Raw genomic sequence first — 21696 nt, forward strand, 5'->3', positions numbered from 1 at the left:
AGATAAGATATTGGTTAAAAGAAGAGAGCTGGTAATTGGATGAGATCAGCATGCTAGTTGCAGCTTATTGATACTATTTTTAGGCATAGCAGATGCCAGCAGATGCATACCAAATATTGCCTGCAGTATTTTATATCGTGTCGGTTCACAGTTTACACTGCTTTGAACTGATTTTATACTGTACATATTAAAAAAAGACATGCTTGAATTTTGAGCTGTTACAGGGAGTGGCAAAATGAAAATGATTCATTGGCAGTTCTGTTAGATCATTATCTGCTAGTGAACTGAATAAGGGATTGTATATCAGTTGAAGAATGCAATTTTCTGTATTCATGCCCAAAGTACAACGATTGTAACTTGTGGGTTTAATGTTTATAGATTTATTATACGTAGGTAGATAATGAAAAGGACAAGTAAGATTGAATTATCAGATGGAGATCGCCCAAAAAAATTGATTTGGCAGCTTTATTAAACTACAGAATATTTTTAAATACAAAATTTTACTTGCATATAATATTTGATCCCTAGTATTTTGATAGTTATACAGCACAGAAACAGGCCCTTTGGCCCATCGTGTCTGTGCTGGCCATCAAATACCTAACTATTCTAATCCCATTTTGCAGCACTTGGCTTGAGTATCTTACAATATCTACTGAGTTGGCGATTCATAGTTATAAAGGATTGTAATCATGATAGATGAATGAATTGAGACCAACACCTAGACTTGTCTATAAATTTGAACAAGAGCTGGAGCATTAAGTAAGATCATTTTTTTTAAAAGCAAAAAAAATCAAACTTGAGCTAAGAGATCTGCTAAAACAAAAGAGTTGGTAATTGGAGATCAACATACTATTTTAATTGGTGAAAACCCTAATGGGTCAGAGGACCAGTGCATCATGTGGTATGGCACAAACCAGGAAGGCCCCAGGCTAAGTTACTCAGCAAGCTGATCTCTGCCAGGATGGAGTGTTGGTTGGTTTCTGTTTTGAAGCCAGAATAAAGTTAAAGGTCCCAATCATTTCCCAGGGTCTCCTGCTAAAGGTATGCTTGTGTTGACATGAACTTCAGCTATGTTACGCCCCACTGTTAATAGATTGCTGACCCTCAAGACAGACTTGCATGTGAATAACCCATTGGAGGAGGTACTGGTGAACAGAATACTAAAGGGAATGGTAGCATCGTGGTAATGTTACTGGACTAGTAATCCGGAAGCCTGGACTAATGCTCTGGAGACATTGACTGAAATATTATGCCACCCGCCACCCCCACCCCAAAAAAGACTGGGATGGGAGGGGGGGTGGGGGTCGTAAATTGGAGCTAGAGGCGCTGCTGCCACCTCCACAATTTTACATGGGGCAGCATTGAAAAACAGCCCACCCACCCCAGGCCAATCAAGGCCCTTAAGTGGGGGGGGGGGGGGGGGGGGGGGCTGGTGCCTTCCTGATCAAGCACCCTATGCCCGATGGAGGACTTCTCAATTGACCACCCTTGCTTTGTTGGGGCCCAACCGATCACCTCAGCGAGGCCCCAAAAAGCTACCTTTTCCTGGGGCCATCCTTTCTCCTCTTCTCTATGCTGGGTTGCAGTCCCACCGATACTGGTGGCGCTGCTGGGGCAAAAAGCTGTCAGCCCGCTGATTGGCCAGCAGCCCCAATAAACAGGACTTTCTGCGTCAATGAGGTGGAAGTTCCACCTCAGACCAGTTAAGGGCCTGGGGACTGTAAAATGCAGTCTGGATCCCCAGGCCAAGCACAAGCAGGATCACCAACTTTTAGGTCGATGGACGCCTTCCGTCTGGCGAGGGTAAAATTCTGGCCATGAGTTCAAATCCCACCATGGCAGCTGGAGGAATTTAAATTCAATGTTAATAAATCTGGAATAAAAAGCTAGTCTTTGAATACTGAAGCTGCTGGATTGTTTTTAAAAACCCATCTGGTTCACTTCACTAATGTCCTTCGTGTCTATCCGTCCATTTTAATATGGCCTACAAGTGACTCCAGACCCACAGCAATATGGTTGACTCTTAACTGCCGTCTGAAATGGCCTAGCAAGCCATTCAGTTGTATCAAGCCAAGTTGAATAAGAAAATCAGATGGACCAACCGCTATTGACATAGGCACTGGATGCCACAAAAGCGCAACCTGCCCATTCAACCTCCTCACGGACATTTGAGGACTTGTGCCAAAATTGGGAAAGTTGTTGCACACTCTGTCAGGCTGTTCCTTGACTAGTCGTACTCACTTATCCATATCTTGCAGCCAATGTCCCAGACTCTTCCATCACCTTCCCGGGGTGTGTCTGTCCCACCTGCAGGACAGACCCACCACAGGCGGCGGCACAATCATATACAGTCAGGAGGGAGTGGCCTGGGAACCTTCAACATTGACTCTGGACCCATGATGTCTTTATGGCATCGTCAAACACTGGCAAGGAAACCTCCTGATTACCACTTACCGCTCTCCCTCAGCTGATGAATCAGTGCTCCTCCATGTTGAACATCATTTGGAAGAAGCACTGAGGGTAGCAAGGGTACAGAATGTACTCCGGGTGGGGCACTTCAATGTCCATCACCAGTAGTGGCTTGGTAGCACTGCTATTGACTGGGCTGGCCAAATCTTGAAGGACATAACTGCCAAACTGGGCCTGTAGCAGGTGGTACGAACCAAGAGGGGAACAACATACTTGACTTCGTCCTCACCAAGCTACCTGTCACAGATATGCATCCGTCCATTTTAGTATTGATGGAAGTGACCACACACACAGTCCTTGTGGAGATAAAGTCCCGTCTTCACATTGAGGGCACCCTTTTCATTCATTCATGGGATGTGGGTGTCGCTGGTTAGGCCAGCATTTATTGCCTGTCCCTAACCGCCCTTGAGAAGCTGGTGAGCTGCCTTTGTGAACTGCTACAGACCATGTGGGGTAGTTGTGCCACAGTGCTGTTAGGAAGGGAATTCTAGGATTTTGCCCCAATGACAGTGAAGGAACGGCGATATAGTTCCAAATCAAGATGGTGTGTGGCTTGGAGGGGAACTTGCAATTGGTGTTTCAATGCATCTGCTGCCCTTGTCCTTCTAGATGGTAGACGGCATGGGTTTGGAAGGTGCTGTCTAAGGAGTCTTGGTGAGTTGCTGCAGTGCATCTTGTAGATGGCATGCACTGCTGCCACTGTCAGTGGAGGGTGAATGTTTGTGGATGGGGTGCCAGGCAAGTGGAGAGTATTCCTTCGCACTCCTGATCTGTACCTTATAGACAGGCATTGGGGAGTCAGGAGGTGAGTTACTCACCGCAGGATTCCTAGTCTCTGACTTGCACTTGTAGCCATGATGCTTATGTCTATTCCAGTTCAGTTTCTGGTCAGTGGTTAGCCCCAGGATGTTGGTGGGGGGTTCCACGATGTTAATGCCATTGAATGTCAAGGGGAGATGGTTAGATTCTTTCTTGTTGGAGATGGTCATTGCCCGGCACTTGTGTGGCACGAATGTTACTTGCCACTTATCAGCCCACGCCTGGATATTGTCCAGGGCTTGCTGTATTTCTACACTGACTGCTTCAGTATCTGAGGAGTCACGAATGGTGCTCAACATTGCGCAATCATCAGCGAACATCCCCACTTCTGACCTTATGATTGAAGGAAAGTCGTTGAAGCAGCTGAAAATGTTTGGGCCAAGGACACTACCCTGAGGAACTCCTGCAGTGATGTCCTGGAGCTGAGATGATTGACCTCCAACAATCACAACCATCTTCCTTTGTGCTAGGTACAACTCCAACCATCAGAGTTTCCCCCTTTTTATTCCCATTGACTCCAGTTTTACTAGGGCTCTTTGATGCCATGCTCCGTCAAATGCTGCCCTTGATGTCAAGGGCAGTCAATCTCACTTCACCTCTGAAATTCACCTCTTTTACTCATGTTTGAACCAAGGCCAAGGTCTGGAGCTGAGTGTCCCAGGTGGAACCCAGACTCAGCAGGTTGTTGCTGAATAAGTGCTGCTTGATGCTTTCAACGACACCTTCCATCGCTTTGGCTAATGATTTGAGAGTAGACTGATGGGACAGTAATTGGTCGGATTGGAGTTATCCTCCTTTTTGTGGGAAAGATACCTGGGCAATTTGCCACACTTTGGTAGATGTCAGTGTTATAGCTCTAATGGAACAGCTTGTCTAAGGATGCAGCTAGTTCTGGACCACAAGTCTTCAGTATTACAGCCAGGATGCTGACGCGGCCCATAGCATATGCTGTATCGTGCCTTCAGCTGTTCCCTGATACCGCATGGAGTGAGTTGAATTGTCTGAAGATGGGCATCTAAGATGGTGGGGGCCTCAGGAGGAGGCCGAGATGAATCATCCACTTGGCACTTCTGGTTGAAGATATTGGCAAATGCTTGAGCCTTATCTTCACTGACATGCTAGGCTCTGCCATCATCGAGGATGGGGATGATTTTGGAGCCGCCTCCTTCGGTTAGTTCAGCTGTCCTCCACCAGTCACGATTGGATGTTGCAGCACTGCACACACACGATCTGATCTGTTGGTTGTGGGTTCACTTAGCTCTGTCTGAAGCATGCTGTTTCTGCTGTCTAGAATGCATGTAGTCCTGTGTTGTAGCTTCATTAGGTTGGCACATTTTTTAAGCATGCCTGGACTGCTCCTGGCATAACCTCCTACACTCCTCATTGAACCAGGGTTGATCCCATGCCTTGATGTTATAGATTGTTGTGAAATACAATTCTGCTGCTGATGGCCCACAGCATCTTATGGATGCCCAGTTTTAAGTAGCTAGATCTGTTGAGTCCATCCCATTTAGCAGGGTGGTAGTGCCACACAACATGATAGAGGTGGCTCCACAAATATCCCCATCTTCAGTGATGGAGGAGCCCAGTACATCAGTGCAAAAGATAAGGCCGAAGCATTTACAACAATCTTAAGCCAGAAGTGCCGAGTGGATGAACCATCTCAACCTTCTCCTGAGGTCCCCAGCATCACAGATGCCAGACTTCAGCCAATTCAATTCACTCCATGTGATATCAAGAAACAATTTGAAGGCACTGGATACTGCAAAGGCTATGGGCCCTGATAACATTCCGGCAATAGTACTGAAGACCTGTGCTCCAGAACTTGCTGCTCCCCTGGCCAAGCTGTTCCAGTACACCTACAACACTGGCATCTACCCGGCAATGTGGGAAATTGCCCAGGTATATGTCTACCTCACCACTACTCAATTCATCCACAGTTGCTGAATTGTTGGACTGCTTATCTGACATCCAGTACTGGATGGGCAGAAATTTCCTCCAGTTTCAGGCTATTGTTTTTAGTCCCCGCTCCAAACTTCTTTCCTCTTCCTGGCAACAGTCTGAGACTAAGCCAGTCTGTTTACAGCCTTGGTGTCATATTTCATCCTGAGATGAACTGCTGACCTCATGTGCACCATCCCTAAGACCACCTGTTTCCACCTCTAACTTCACCCCGTCTCAGCTCATCTTCTGAATCCTCATTCATGCTTTTGTTACCTCCTAGACGTGACCATTCCAACGCACTCCTGGCTGGTCTCCCACATTCTATGTTCCGTAAATTTGAAGTCATTCAAAACCCTGACTTAACTGGCACCAAGTCCTGTTCCCCTCATACCCCTGTGCTCGTTGACTTCCTGGTCAAGCAATGTCTTGATTTTACAATTCTTATCCTTGTTTTCAAAATCCCTCCATGGCCCTGTCTCTGTAATCTCCTCCAGCCCCCACCACCCTCCAAGATATCTGTATTCTACTCTAATTCTGACCTCTGATGCATCCATGATTTTTAACTGCTCCACCATTGGTGACCGTGCCTTCAGTTGCCTAGGCCCCAAGCTCTGGAATACCCTCCCTACACCTCTCTGCCTTGTGACGCTCATACATTGTTTTATAATGCTCCTATAAATCGCCTTGGGATGTTCTTTTACGTTAAAGGTGCTTTATAAGTTGTTTTAAATGGTTATATATAGCATTTTGTCAAATTTGGAAGTCTGTGCTGGCCGATAATGTACAGTAAATGTCTAGTTTTCAGTGACTCTGGTCCATTTTTGTCTGACTCCATTTACCCCGTGCTTTACGATCATTTCAATCTTGGGTTAATATGTATTCAAAAATCTAATCATGTGAATGATCTTTATGCTGTAGTGACAGCTGCCATGATATTGGCAATAGCTGAATTAGAGTTGAACTTGCTGATCTGTGATCAATTAGCAATACCTGTTAGGCTTAATATGCCCTTGATGGAAAACTGGCCTAAAAATCTTTCAGGTGCTGATGGAATCTGAGTTATTTTAGAAAATTGTAATTAAACATTGTTCCAAAAGTGAGCTGTGAAACCTATTACTCTGATCATATTGTCAAAATAAACACATGACAAGGTAGCTAGTAAGTTCCAGTAGTCACTATAAATTTGTGAATGGGTTTCACAAATGCAGTTTAATTGGTAAACACAAAGTTTGTGTAAGCTTCTGGTGGTAACCTTTTCTTGTCACAATGTGGATTTTTTTTGGTTTTATTTACTGTTGCTCTGTCCCTTCAGAAAAGCCTCAACATGGCTTTCAAGCCAGCCATGAATTTTCCAGCTGTTCTGCAAATGGCTAAGCACAGTGCTTATGAAATGAAATGGACAAGTCTAGTTGTCATGCAGTCTTTTCCCTTCCTTCATTCTTCTCACTGCTACTTCCCCTCTCCCAAAAGCAAAACTGCAAGCTGCTTAAGTAGCAAATAAAGCCGGCCGATTTTGTCTCTTGGACAGTCCTGTAATAAAATAATTATTACTTCACAGTACTGCTAGTGCAGACAGTTTTATTTGGAATTGTAATTTTATGTTTTAGTTTGAAAGATAATTCACTGGTGAGTGACAAATTTATGCAATATTTTAAAAGGAAATTCTGTTTATCAACAGGTTGGGTGTGTATTTTAATACCTACCCAACATAATTTGAAAATAATTGCAAATTAATTTGAATTCTTTTCCCAAATTCAACTGTTGAGTCTAGTTGCTTACCTAATTTGCAGTAAACCAATAATGGCATGACATTTAACATATATTCTGCTGTTTATGCGATGGAAAGATTTATGCATTGTGCTAATTCTTCCCTTTTTAAATTCTGGCAGTTGTGGACTTAATCTACTGGCGTGATATTAAGAAGACTGGATTGGTGTTTGGTGCAAGCCTGTTCTTACTACTGTCTATGACAATTTTCAGCATTGTCAGTGTAATTGCGTACCTTGCCCTGGCACTGCTTTCAGTTACCATTAGTTTCAGGATATACAGAGGTATTCTGCAAGCAGTGCAGAAGTCTGATGATGGGCACCCATTCAAGTAAGTATAATTTAAATGATCTTTACTAATGTATTGGTGTATGAACCTGTAATATGAATAGTGTTAACAATTCTGTGCAATGTTAAGAGCATAGGAAGAAATTGAGAAGACATCTTCATGTGCTTTTCTGCAAAACTTTTAGACTATGTATGTGACCCAATACTTAACATAATACCCATATTAAGTGTTATAGATGATTTTATGCCAGTATAGAGTGGCATGGTTTCCCCATACTCTTTTTTTTAAAGCGGGCATTTCATGTTTGTTTTTCAGTTTTTGTAATACTTTTGTCTCAGTAACACTCACCATCAATTAACTATCTCATACTTGAGACCATTGACAAAAATTAACAACAAAAACAAGAAATGCTGGATTCACTCAGCAGGTCTGGCAGCATCCGTGGAAAGAGAAGCAGAGTTAATGTTTCGGGTCAGTGACCCTTCTTCTGACAAAAATTAACAGTTTAATGTGGCTCGCTTTTAGGCTATATTGGAGGATATCATAATTCGGTTTAAAAATAAGGGCTAACAAATTGTCATCCCCATAATTTTCAATATAGTTAGTTAGTTCACTGCAGTATTCCAATTTGTTGGCAAAGCCCTGTTAAGTTTTATGCAGTGCACTTATTTCCCCAGGGCCTGCTTGGAGACCGATGTTGCTGTGTCTGATGAACTGGTGCATAAGTACAGTGATATTGGGCTAGGCCATATCAACCGTGTGATTACTGAATTAAGACGGCTGTTCCTTGTTGAAGATCTGGTGGATTCTCTGAAGGCAAGCATTTATCTAATTTTAAATGTGCTAATTTTCTATCATGCATTTTGCTTTATAAAATATTACAAACATAATCCAAAATTTCAAATTGTACATAATAGCTGTTTCAATTTTCACAGTTTTAGTATTCAAGTTAATTGGTTTAATAAATGACTTTATTTGCATTGGAAAAATGTAAAGGCATTTCATGGAAGCATAATTGGAGAGCAATGGATGCTGACTTGAGATATTGGGAGGGGTGAATAAAAGCTTGTTCAGAGGTGGGTTTTCGGGGGCGGTGTAATGGTGAGTTTCAGTTCCAGTTCAGGTCAAAATGGTTTGAGTTCTAGACTGTGGGACAGTTGATCTCCAATGTCAAAATTCATCTCCACTTGCATCTGCAGAATGTTAAGACTATTGAGCTAGTCTAATCTTCAAGGACGATCCTTCAGCAAAAAAGGGAAGCTAATTGTTCTCCGATGTAAGCATTGTTGATGATGGGTAAACCCCATGTCCAGAAGATTTCCTGGAGCTCCTCCAGGTAGATCATCCACTGGCACCCAGATAAACATTTGTCCATCTCTACATTGGTTATGTTGACCTTTTTGACGCCCTTTCCATTTGTATGCGTGTGTGAGACTGAAAAGAATCCTATTCACCAGCCTGAAGCGCAGATTGAAGATAAATTGGTGGCTCGTTAAACTGTTCTGAAGGGTTCTCGGCCACTCACCGAGAACAGTTTTGGTATGAAGACTGTTTGCCTCTCGCCCTACTATTAACTAGATGTTGTGCACAGTCCAATTCCTCTGTGAAACTCATTCCATTGGTTTTTCCAAGCTCTATACAAATTGATACAACCTATTAAGCCAGACACCAACTCAGTACAGTGTTCTCACACCCTGCAAATATCCTCTTGGGTTTGTTGGAGCATGCCTCAGGTTATGATTGACTTCAAACCAATGGGGAAAAAAATTGTATTATTGAAAATGACCATTGATCTTGAGCATTAAAATAAATTATCACTTTAAACAAATTGATAAGATTGTGTTCTAATTGTTCATGTTCTGTAAATTGTTTAAAACTGCTTTGTGCTGCAGTACAAGCACACAGTGGCGCAGTGGTTAGCACCGCAGCCTCACAGCTCCAGCGACCCGGGTTCAATTCTGGGTACTGCCTGTGTGGAGTTTGCAAGTTCTCCCTGTGTCTGCGTGGTATTCCTCCGGGTGCTCCAGTTTCCTCCCACATGCCAAAGACTTGCAGGTTGATAGGTAAATTGGCCATTATGAATTGCCCCTAGTGTAGGTAGGTGGTAGGGAAATATAGGGACAGGTGGGGATGTGGTAGGAATATGGAATTAGTGTAGGATTAGTATAAAATGGGTGGTTGATGGTCGGCACAGACTCGGTGGGCCGAAGGGCCTGTTTCAGTGCTGTATCTCTAAACTAAACTACAAAAGTTCAGCTTTAGTTTTTGTATTTTAATAACTTGAAATTTAAGCCTAATTTCCAGTCATTTGCTGGTTTAATGGATCAGATGCTTACAGTTCCAAACCTTTTTAATGTATACTGTTACGACCGAGGTTGGAGGAATACACTGTCTTTCTCTAGTTCTACTACTTCACTGGTCACAATGTACATTTAAATGTTTTACCCAGTTACCAATACAGCCAACTATATACTTTATATTAGTTTCAGAATAAAAAATCCACCAACCAGGTCTCTTTAATAAACAACAAAATTATTGATTTATTCTGGAACAAGACTTAGTAAAGATGCAAAGCTTATTAACAGATTGAAATATGCGTATAAATATATATACCCTTCTAAAATAACCTAACACACAGGCACTGAGAAAAACTGGCTCTGCAGAGGTCCATTTTTAAGAAAAAAAAAGGGCAATTCTTGAAGAAAAGGGAAAAGATATGGAATGTTCCAGATGGTATCCGGGTACACAGACGTCTGACACTGGAGCAGTTCTGTTCAGGAAACGTTGAGGAGTAGGCTTTTCGGGAGAATTACTGCATCAGTGCTTTCAGCTATCACACTATTCTCTGAAGATTTTTCAAAACTGATGGAAAAGGATGAGTTGGGTAGCTTATCTCTTATTAGACTACACCCCAACTGAACATTCAAAAAGTCCAAGCCAAATCAAAAAGTCAAAACTCCCGACAGCCATAAACCTAGACATGTGACTTTTCTGTACACAACTCCAATAGTCAGCAAGGCTGCTTATGTTTATTTTTAGCACTTCATTGTCTCTCTAAATTTTAAAAAAAATATCCAAAGTGTCCTTCCAGTAAACTTTTAAAAAAATCCTGGCATCTACTCAGTCTTTAAAATAAACTGATTTTCACAATCTTTTAAATATGAGTCCTCAAAAAAAAAAAGGAAGCGCCTCATGACAATACAAATGCAAAATGTTTAATTCTCAAATCAAAGTATATACAAAATGATGGCAAAATCCTCAACTATAAGATGTCTGCATACATTTATAGCTTAAAAGGAATGTTACTGTTCTTCCAAAAACAGGTGAAAACTTTGAACTATTCAAGTTAAGCCATACAAAGATGTTTTAAAGCAATGCCATCATGAGTGGAAGTGATGACTTATTTGTGCATAAAAGGTTCACAGTTAATCTTGTGATTCGGAATTTGTACGGTTTTCTTAAGAAACAAATGCTAATTTGCTAGTGTTGTCATTTAGATAGTGTGCAAGAAGACTCAATTTATTTAACTATCAATACAGATTTGCAAGCTGCCATTGGCATTTTGCACTATGACACTTCAAATCATAACGTAGATTGACAGAGCAAGTGTTAACAATGGACAGCTGGTTGCTGTACTAGCTGATCACTTGCTTCACTTTTAAATGGGAGGGGAAGAAATTACAACAATTTAATGTGCAGCTGATTAAAATTCAAGTGCCAGTGAATGGAAAAATTGACTGGGAGTATTGACATTTGGGCAAGGTGGACTGTCTGTTATGCTAACAGCCCTACTGTGCTTTTACTCTACTTCAATAGGATAAGGTTATCGTGTTAGGGACATGCGGTAAGTGGTGTGGGTGGCTTCCACTTTTTACCTCAAAACTGTCCGCAATCATGTTTTGTTAAAATGTGTTTTGAGGGTCAAATAAACAGATAAATGACACGGTTTCTTGTAGGTTTAAAAATATAACTATTTTAAAACTATTCTGAATGGTCACAGCCTTCACCTACACTTGTTCTCACAGACATGCATACACAATAATAGATGCATTGAGAGAAAGGGTAGGATGCAGTTAAAGTCCAGGGTGCTATGAGTTTGTGGTTTACAGAATGCTGTTGAGTATTCGTGGGAGGAAAGTCTTTAAAGGTGCAGGCTTGTACGTTGTCGGGTTCTAGTGCTTAACCTCAGCCCAATGTTGGTGTGAATGTGGTTCATCTTCACAGATGATGAGTCTCAGTCACTTAGCAGTTTCTTTGCTGTAGTGGTTGTTCAGTTCTGGTTCAGCAGGGCTCTTCTGTTTAGCTCGCTTTCGCTCCCCGGCCTCTGGAAACTGGCTTTCTGTGGTCTTGGCATGATCTCCCCTCTATCTTCTTAAAATAGAAACTCAAATGAGATGGATTTTTGTTAGGTGACACATGGCCCTCTCCCCTTAGGAGTCATCGATATGCAATGGTACTCATTTCAGTTTCAATGGGTTCTCCCCAGAGTTATTTCATACGGTAATGAGTTTCATCCTCAGCAGACGAGGGTGTGTATTTTCAATAAAGGAGGGGTCACATGACCACTACTCCATTTTGTCTGTGGTACAGGTGTCCATATTCTTGTGGTTCAGTTGAACAGTTAACTTTTTATTTTCATAATTCCTCCAATTCATTGTTTATTTCATCACTGCTCCTTTCATGGATGACAATATATTTGACTTGGCGTTACTGTCTCAAACTTTTACCATTTGAGTTTTTTGTCCCTATTTTTGCTGCTGCTATGCAATCCTGTCTGAGTCTGCTTGATCAGACTGAAAGTGAAGGGTAGCTTGGACAAGTAAGATTAGAAGTAATCCCAGGAGGTCATGAATGCCTTTATCTGGAGACCTATAACACTATTTCACCCTCCCTGCCCCAGCCACCGCATAGATTTATTAAAGATGAACCATCTTTACAGCTGCCAAACACCTTCCCAACTCCTCATTGGCCATTAATGTAACCATAACCTGCAGCTTCCTTAATCATGCTCCTCCGCCCCTCAAGTGCATCACTTCCAAGAGCCTCACTTCCTGTTCCCTTGATTTTTATCCGCACCTAGCCCCTCAACGGACTTTCCTGGCCCTCGTATGCTGAAATGCTGCAATTCATTGTCTCTTCAAAAGCTTTCCATTACTACCCAGTTTTAACCTGATCTTCCCCAGAATCCTTGAACATATTGTTACCCCTCAATTGTCTGCTTACCATGAATGACTGTGGCCCCTGTACCACAGCACCGAGACTGCTCTTGTCAAGATTACCAATAATACCTTGACTGTTTGACCTCAAATTCCACCACTCTGATCCTATCCTGCAATTGGCAGTGGATCTCTGTGTAGCTTTTAATAGTTAATTAATCTTTACTCATACAGTATCTCCTTCAAGATTTACATCAGGGCGATTTGTCATTGCATGCTTCTACTCCTTGTCAATATGCAGGCTGCACATATTCATCAATGGGCTCTCCTTCAGCTCACACATAGTTACCTTTGGATGGACCTCTGTTTGCTTCCTAGTTGCTTCACCTTAGCATCATGTATGGATATGCAATCAGCTTCAATGTGTATGTATGCTAACAACATTCAGTTTACACCTCTGCTACATCCACAACCTCGGATATGTTTCTAGGCTACCAGACTGCCTGTTTGATATTGCTGTGAATGAGACAGAATGTCTTATGATTGAACATTGAGAAAAGCACAGACCTTCCTAAAATCCCCCACACTGTTGCAGTGATACAAATTCCTTGTAGTAGACTAGTTGAACTATTTTTTCTTAGAACTTTGACATTCTACTACCAAGACCACTTTATTTCATCTCTGCAGCGGTGCCTTCCAATGCCACTTCCTCCAACTGTTAGATGCTATTATCCATGCTTTTATCGCCATCAGACTAAATTGACTTCTCAAACTCTGTCATCCAAAGCTCACCACTCAAATCCTATCTTTTCCTCCCACATCCAAAGACTTGCAAGTGATAGGTAAATTGGCCATTGTAAATTGCCCCGAGTGTAGGGAGGTGATAGGGAATATGGGATTACTGTAGGATTAGTATAAATGGGTGGTTGTTGGTCGGCACAGACTCGGTGGGCCAAAGGGCCTGTTTCAGTGCTGTATCTCTAAATAAATAAATAAATAAATATCCTGCACTTGGCTTCACTTGCCCATCACACCCATCCTTGATGGATTCCCACCCCCTCCCATTGGATTGAATTTAAAATATTTTACTTGTAAATCCCTGCAGACCTTATCTCAGCCCACATCTGCAGTCAAGAAGTCTGCAGAACTGGCTAGTGAGATAGTTGATGCATTAGTTTTAATTTTCCAAAATTCCCTCGATTTGGGGAAGGTTCTGTTAGATTGGAAAATAGCAAATGTAATTCCTTTATTCAAAAAGGGAGGGAGACAGAAAGCAGGAAACTACAGGTCAGTTAGCTTAACATCTGTCTTTGGGAAAATGTTAGAAGCTATTATTAAAGACTATATAGCCGGGCATTTCGAAAAATTCAAAGTAACTAGACCGAGTCAACATGGTTTTGTGAAAGGGAAATCATGTTTAACCAATTTGTTGGAGTTTTTTGAGGGGGTTACATGTGCTGTGGATAAAGGGCAACCGGTGGATGTATTGTACTTAGATTTCCAGAAGGCATTTGATAAGGTGCCACATCAAAGATTGTTGCAGAAAATAAAAGCTCGTGGTATAGGGGGTAATATATTGGCATGGGTAGAAGATTGGCTAGCAGGAAACAGTAGGCACAAATGGGTCATTTTCTGGTTGGCAAGATGTAATGAGTGGTGTGCCACAGGAATCTGTGCTGGGGCCTCAACTTTTTACAATTTATATAAATGACTTGGATAAAGGGACTGAAGGTATGGTTGCTAAATTTGCTGATGACACAAAGATGGGTAGGAAAGTAACTTGTGAAGAGGACATAGGGGGGCTACAAAGGGATGTAGATAGCTTGTTGGATCCCATCAGTTACAAAGAGAGACGAAGTCCGACCGTAACTTTTAGAAACTTTATTGCAGTATATGGTTGTTCCATTGCAAGGTTACAAAAGAACAAAAAGCAAAACAAAGAACATGCAAAAGAACAAAACAAGAGAACATGTGCTCACTACAGCAAGCCTTTCTTAGTTATTCAAACAAAACTAGTAACGCCCCCCCCCCCCCCCTTGAGTGGTTTGCAGACTTATGTTATGAGTGCATGATTGGTTCATTTGACTCAGCATTTTATACTTGCATTTTATTTCACTAGTTTCACATCTTCCCCCCCCCCCCTTGAACTGTTAGGCTGATTATTAAACAATAGGCTACTATTAAGCGATCTGCAGCTGTCCTGTTAGCTTCTGCTTATTTTTTATTAATTGGTTCCACAACTCCACAGTTAGTCTGTTAGCTGATTAGCTTACTTTTAATCTCTTCCCACAGTCCCCCCTTTGATTCTTCAAACTCCATTAAGAATCATTCCATCAATCCTGCCTTGGTGCCTTTAATGGTCTCTACTGGTCTAGAAACAGCCTTCAACACCCGGAGGGGTTGTGCTTAATACGTCGCCCACTTGTGCCACAAGAGGGGGCGGTGGGAGCTCTGTAAGGGCATAGCTTGGCAGGGGCTTCAGTTACTTGTTGACAACAGCACTTAATAAGCAAAAACATAAAATACAAAGTTATGATTATAACAAAAAAGATCAAACCCTGTACCATTGAGGTCCCTATTGAGCCCAACCACCCGGTTGCCCAACTCCATAAGGTGGGAGTTGGGGATTGTTTGAGTTTTTCTATCTCCTTTTGGATGTGCTCTGCCAGATTAGAGATCTCTTCGGAGCTGTCCGGAATGTAGGTGCAGCATTCGGGCCCTATCAAGGCGCAAGTACCCCCCTTTTCTGCAAGGATAAAATCTAGGGCCATTCGGTACTGAAGGGCCACTGTCCGGATAGCCACCATTTCGGCATTTATTTTAACCAGGGCTTCGGAGGTGTCGTTGACCACCTTCTCTAGGACAGAGGCCATGATAATAGATTCCCTGGCTAGCTTAGCTGTCCCATACCAGGGAAACAAGATCGCAAAGTATCTCTCCGTTTCCGTGATAGCTCGCCTCATCCTTTGCCAGTGAGGTGGCACAGGCAGGGAGGTCAAGTGACGGATATAAGGTGTAACATAACCCAAATAACATGATCCTGTCCGAAGTTTCGGTAACCAGGGATAGGCCATGTAGCCGCAAATAAAGTAAGTGCCATTATAGGAGGTGAATTTGGACGCATTTAGTGCCTTGGGCAGAAACATGAGATTTCAATGGCTTTGACCTGTGTGATTTAAAAAGGGAAATGGAGACGTTGTTGACTGGGGGGGTCTACGGATACTGTATAGTTGCAAATGCTATTACCGACGGGGTAGCCATCGGTCAAATTACGGGACATGCACACTATTCCCATTGGCCGTCCCACTCCTGAGGTATTGGTCAGTGCAAGATAAGGAGCTGTACTCAAGCCATTAAAGGAAGGTGTATACGAGCCCCACATGCTATCATTATACCCAGATGATATCAGGTTTTGGTGAATCCCGAACTTATACGAAGGGGGGGTCGCAAACCCCCGTCCCAACGTATGGGTTGTCAGCCACCATCCCATCTGGGGTGTATTAAGAGGTCACTGAATGCCTCCTCTGGAATGGATGGGCATGTGTGCCCATACCCAACAGCTAGAGATGTTAGCAGCCTTGGCATAGGTATAAAACATGTAAAGGAAAGTGTTAACATGCAATTCCCTGGAGACACTATTACTTCCCCAAAGTGGAAAGGTTTGGTTAGCCGAAAGTAAGCAGATACTTAAAATACATGCAAAGAGGATAATAAAAATTCTGAACATATTGGCAAATGGTAATTGTCTTGATAGGTTGGTGTTTAGTCACGGGTCGCTCGTTTGACGTGAGAGGCGTGTATCCAGGCTTTCTTCCCTTCGACTTTAACTGCTGCCTGGGTAGTCAGTAGCACCTGGAAAGGTCCTTCCCACTTGGCGCCCAATGATTCTTTATGTATTTTCTTCACGTAGACCCAGACCCCCGGGACGATGTCATGCCCTCCTTCTGGTGGGACATCCCAAGCTGCCGATACCTCCGAAGAAGCAGAACTGATAGCATTTGTTAGGTTCTGACAATATTCCAGCAGAGCGTCACTCATCAGGTGACAATCAGCTTTTCGCAAATCAATTGTTCCCGGCAGAGAGGTGGGTCTCTGTTATTATTTCAAATGGACTCAGGCCCGTACTACTGTTCGGAGTCGCCCTAATGCTGCACAGCACTATTGGCAACGCCTGGGGCCATGGTATTCCTTCTTGGTGATACTTGGGTAGTCTGAAATAAAAACAAGAAATGCTGGAACCACTCAGCAGGTCTGGCAGCATCCGTGGAAAGAGAAGCAGAGTTAACATTTCGGGTCTCTCAGGGAATCTTTGGGTCAATGACCCGAAACGTTAACTCTGCTTCTCTTTCCATGGATGCTGCCAGACCTGCTGAGTGGTTCCAGCATTTCTTGTTTTTATTTCAGATTTCCAGCATCCGCAGTATTTTGCTTTTATACTTGGATAGTCGTTGCTTTAGGGTCTGGTTCATTCGCTGCACTTGGCCTGAGGACTGTGGGTGGTGAGGACAGTGTAAATCCCACGTTATGTTCAGTAGCCGACAGACCGCGCCTATAAAATGAGTCCCTTGGTCAGAATCAATGCTGACCGGTACTCCCCAACTCCCCATCTGGGGATGTAGTCCTTACACAAGACCTTTAGCAGTGTGGTTGGCCATGGCTCTTCTGGCTGGGACGGCTTCTATCCATCTGGAAAATCTGTCGACAATAATGAGAATGTTGGTGTATCCCTGGCAAGGTGAGAGAGTGATATAGTCGACTTGCAAGCATTGGAATGGGCCGGCTGGAGCAGGAGCTCTTAGTTGAGGCATTATCATGGTGGGTCCTGAATTGTTTTTTTGACAGACCACACAGCTGTGTGTTTTTTGAACCCCCGACCCCACCAGCTTTTCTGGAACCGAGCCGTCCTCTGTTGCGGGGCCAGGTGCCCCCAGGAGTGAATCTGTTGGACTAAAAAGGGCATCAGCGCCTGTGGCGCAACTGGCCTATCGGTGTCCCTTTGTCTCCAGATGCCTTCTTCACATAGCTTGATCCCTGCCTCTATCCATGTCCATTTTTCGTCTCTGGAGCACTCGCCCTGCATTATTTGTAGATCTTGTGCCAGACTAGGTGCATCCAGTTTACATATTTGCGTCCCTACATCCGAAGAATCACCTTGCGAGGCGGCTCCCTTGGCTGCCTGGTCGGCTAGGGCGTTCCCCTGTGCTTCTATGGTATTGTCCTTCGTATGTGCTTTACATTTCAGAATGGACACCTCTTGTGGTAATTGCATGGCCTGTAGCAAGTCTCGAACCTCTTTCCCATTTTGGATAGGTGTACCAGTGGCAGTGAGAAATCCTCTCTTACGCCACAACTGACCAAAGTAGTGAGCAACTCCAAAGGCATATCGTGAGTCCGCATAGATATTAGCCATCTTTCCCTCCGCTATCCGACATGCCTCCGACAGGGCCTGTAATTCGGCCTGTTGGGCTGACGTCCCCGAGGGCAGACATCCCGTCGCCATGACTTCGTGTAGGGTTGTAACTGCCCATCCTGCTTTCCGGGTACCGTTGTCAACAAAGGAGGAGCCGTCTGTAAAAAGGATTAAATCTGGATTGTGCAATACTTCCTCCGCCGCCAGGGTCAACTCCTCTGTCCCCCTCTCCACCCCACTCCCCCTCCCCCTCCATGCAATCATGCTCTTCCCCGTCGTGCTCCCCAGGCAACGGGAGCATATTTTCTGGGTTTACCGGGCTGGCTCAGACTATATGGAGGTTGGGGGTCTCTAGGACTGTTGTCCATCTGACTGCTGTCACTTGAGATACTCTATTCATGGATAGCAATGTGTGGACGGTGTGCAGACACTTGACTGTTAGCTTTTGATCCAATACCAGACCTGCAGTAGCCATCGCAGCTTGGCATGTAGCTTCCATGGCCCTTGGGCAACTGCCCCATCCTAGGGTTATGGTGTCCAGTTTTCTCAAATAGTATCCTATAGGTCCCTGTTGGTCCCCATGCTCCTGTGTCAATATGGCGGTCATATATCCCTCTTTTTCATTTACAAACAGGGTAAACGGTTTCCCGTTGTCGATTCCTAGGGCAGGCGCTGAGCACAATGCCCTCTTTTAAGCTTTCGAAGGCCTCTTGTTCTTTGGTTAGAGTAACTGATTCTTTAGAGGCCCACTTTTCCTTCAAGAGATCAGTTAATGATCGGCCGGCTGTGTGTAGGAGTCGATCCAATTTCTGTTGAAGTCACAAACCCAAAAAGGACCTAAGCTCCTGGATAGTGGTGGGCTGTTTGGCATTCCGAATGGCTGTGGTCCTGTCCTGGGTGAGTTCCCTCTTCCCTTTCGAAATCTTTTGTCCCAAGTACGGGACCTCTCCTTGGGCTATTTGCGCTTTGTCATGACTGGCATTGTGTCCTCTCCAATTAAGGTGGTCCAGCAGGGTACGCAGATCTTGTCAGTGTTGTCCTTCCATTTCAGAGGCTAACAGGATGTCATCCACGTATTGGATGACCATGGAGTGCATAGAAGGTAACTCCCTCAAATGGTTTTGTAGGGCCATATGAAATACCGTAGGGCTGTTGTGGAAACCCTGTGGCAGCCGGGTCCAAGTGTACTGTTGAACGGTAAAGGCGAACCAGGGTTGGACCTCGGGTGCCAGTGGCACCGACCAAAATCCATTGGCCATGTCGATAACAGAGAACCATTCATGTTCCAGCCTCAGGGCATTGAATACCGTAGAGGGGTCAGCTACCAGAGGAGCCTTTTGATCAATACACTGGTTAGCCCTTCTATAGTCAACGGTAAGCTGCCAGGTCCCATTTGGTTTCCGTACTGACCACACAGGGCTGTTAGAGGTACTGTGTGTCTTAACCTGCATGCCCCGCTCCTCTAATTGTCTAATTACGGGTAAGATTCCTGCAATAGATGTTGGACTAATGGGGTATTGTTTAGTACAGGGCGGACTTGATCCTGTAAATGTTGCTGGTTCCATTTGAAGTAGCCCACAATCGTTCTTATCCCGGGCCCATATTGGGTGCTCCCTCAGCTCCTCTTTCTTCAGACTTCGGATGGACCAGATTACCTGGCCGCCTTCAAAATGCACCGAGGAGTTCAGCTGAGTAAGAAGGTCCATATCCAGAAGGGCCTGGTCCACTGGACCTATCCAGATTGATATCAATTCGTGTGGGCCAAGACCAATGCGTATGGGCTGGGTTTTCCTGTTGACCAACCCATGGCCACCGACTCCGTGGGCAGTCTTAACTTTACCGTCCATCGGTATGGAGTCCCCGTATCGTTGAGGTAGGCACGTCTATATCTTGATCGCCCACCCTTGCAGTTATATACAATCCATCTCTTTGTTCTATTAGTGCCAGAAGAGGCACCGAAAGGGAGGGGGGGGGGGGGGGCTCCCCTAGTTTTTTGTCACATCAGGTAACTCCTTCTGTTGCTGGGGCGTCAACTGTTTGAACTTCTCTAGGAGGTCATTACCATCAGGGGATGGACCTGGTCTTAGTGCCGGGTTGTATCCTTGCCGTCCTCTGCCCCGTCCCTTTACTCTACACGCCTTAGCCCAATGGCCTTCCTTTCCGCAGTAGTGGCATGCCCCGGGTCGCTTATCAGGGCCTTTGGGCGTCCAACCCGCCTGCAGGGCTCAGAGCTTTGCTCCCATGTCCCTGTCCAGCTGACTGCATCAGTCAGCCACTGTTGCGAAGGATATATCTGTGCCGTCCCAATTCGGTAGGGTTACCTTCAACATCTTTGATGGTTCGGGTTTTAATCCTACGACAAACGCTGACTTCAGAGGTGGAAAGCGGGAGTCGTCTAGTGCCTCTGGGGCAAGGTCCATTATCTCCGAGTATTCTGAGCAAACAGATCTAAACCTCTCTTCATACTCCCGCACCTCGTCGGTACCGTGTTGGTCACAGGCTATAATTTTATTCCAATCCGTCTTTGCGGGAAAGTATGCTCGCAGCCACTGTCTAATTGCAGCCCATCTGGCATCTAGTTATTGCTCGTCCCCGCCCAAAGCAGTTTGGACCTCTCTTCAGCTTTTGCCCCGCTCGCCCGGGCACCATGATGGTCAAAATTTGTACCCTATCCCACAGGTGGAGGTGGTAAATTCCCTTCAGACATACCAGTTTTTCCCATGTTTTCTGGCCCCCCTTTTTCAGGTCAGGCAATTTTTCAGGCCATTTGTCAATTTTCTCAGGGTCCGCCAGGACGTGTACCCAGTGTGTTTGGTGCTCAGACGTGATCATCTCGTTACCGTCTGTAGTCGTCTTTTCCTGCTTGACTGAGCAGTCTCGAAGGGCCGAGTGGCCTCCTACTCCTAACTTGTATGTTCGTATGTCATCTAAAACCTTAAATGCCTTCTTGCATTTAGTTTACCAACAGTTGCACAACAGGGTTCAAGTACAGTGCCCAGCAATGATCACTCATTTTTTATTTATTAATCAAATACAATTAACCACATCTGGATTCCCAGTTAGTCACCTGGCTAATGCATTAGGCAACCCTAGTTTAGACAAATGTTTTCTTTTTCATTGTTCAGTGTGGAATTGTGAAGTCTGGCAGCTCTAATACAGTAGTCATTTTTTTTTAATCAAACCATGTGACTTTCCCTGTCTAACTTTAACCAAAGTTAATGAATTTACTATTTTAGATTTCTTATTTTGCCAGACCAGTGTGGCTAGGTATGTATATGTATAGATTTTCTGTGTTTAATGTTGCATATGCCATTTCTTTATGAAAGTAGCCCTTTTCTGTAATGCTGAAAATTGAATCTTGTCTTTGACAGATTCAGTATTACGTTTTCAGTCAGTTAATAGCATTAATGATTTGATGAAGCTTTTATGTTGGCTGCTTTGTAACTGTTTTATCCTTTCTATCTAGACATTCTTTGGATTTATAAAGCTGTGTGGAAATTGTAATGGATTGGCTGAGTGGTATAACTATCAGAAATGGGAGTTTTAGATAAGCTTGTGGTAATGATTTTGACAGCACTTTTTGAACATGTTAAGGATCTGAAGTGATTCTGAATGTTATCAAAACTGGTGGAGTGAAATTAAATTGGTCTGATTTGAGGAGCGGGTGAACCACGGTTGTTTGAGAATAGTTCATGTGCCTGTTGTCCGTGTGATGGGTTAAGTTCTAGTAGATGCCATCTGTAGATGGAACCTTGCACAGCTCATCACACTAATATTGCGAAAGGCGTTTATGTAGGGTAGCCAATAAGATTTTGAATTAATTGACCGTACTAAATATTTGGA

At 43.9% G+C, this 21696-nt stretch overlaps 1 protein-coding gene across 1 annotated transcript in view; it reads left to right on the top strand.

Moving 5' to 3' along the window:
• The window catches only part of LOC137376411 (uncharacterized), a 111150-nt gene that overhangs the window by 71230 nt on the left and 18224 nt on the right, over positions 1-21696 (top strand). The window contains exons 4-5 of the mRNA XM_068044922.1: positions 7122-7329; positions 7965-8103. Of these exons, the coding sequence (XP_067901023.1) occupies positions 7122-7329; positions 7965-8103 (347 nt within the window). The remainder of the gene's footprint in view (positions 1-7121; positions 7330-7964; positions 8104-21696) is intronic.

The sequence above is a fragment of the Heterodontus francisci genome, chromosome 13 (assembly GCF_036365525.1).
Source record: "Heterodontus francisci isolate sHetFra1 chromosome 13, sHetFra1.hap1, whole genome shotgun sequence".
In the NCBI taxonomy this organism is placed as follows: domain Eukaryota; kingdom Metazoa; phylum Chordata; class Chondrichthyes; order Heterodontiformes; family Heterodontidae; genus Heterodontus; species Heterodontus francisci.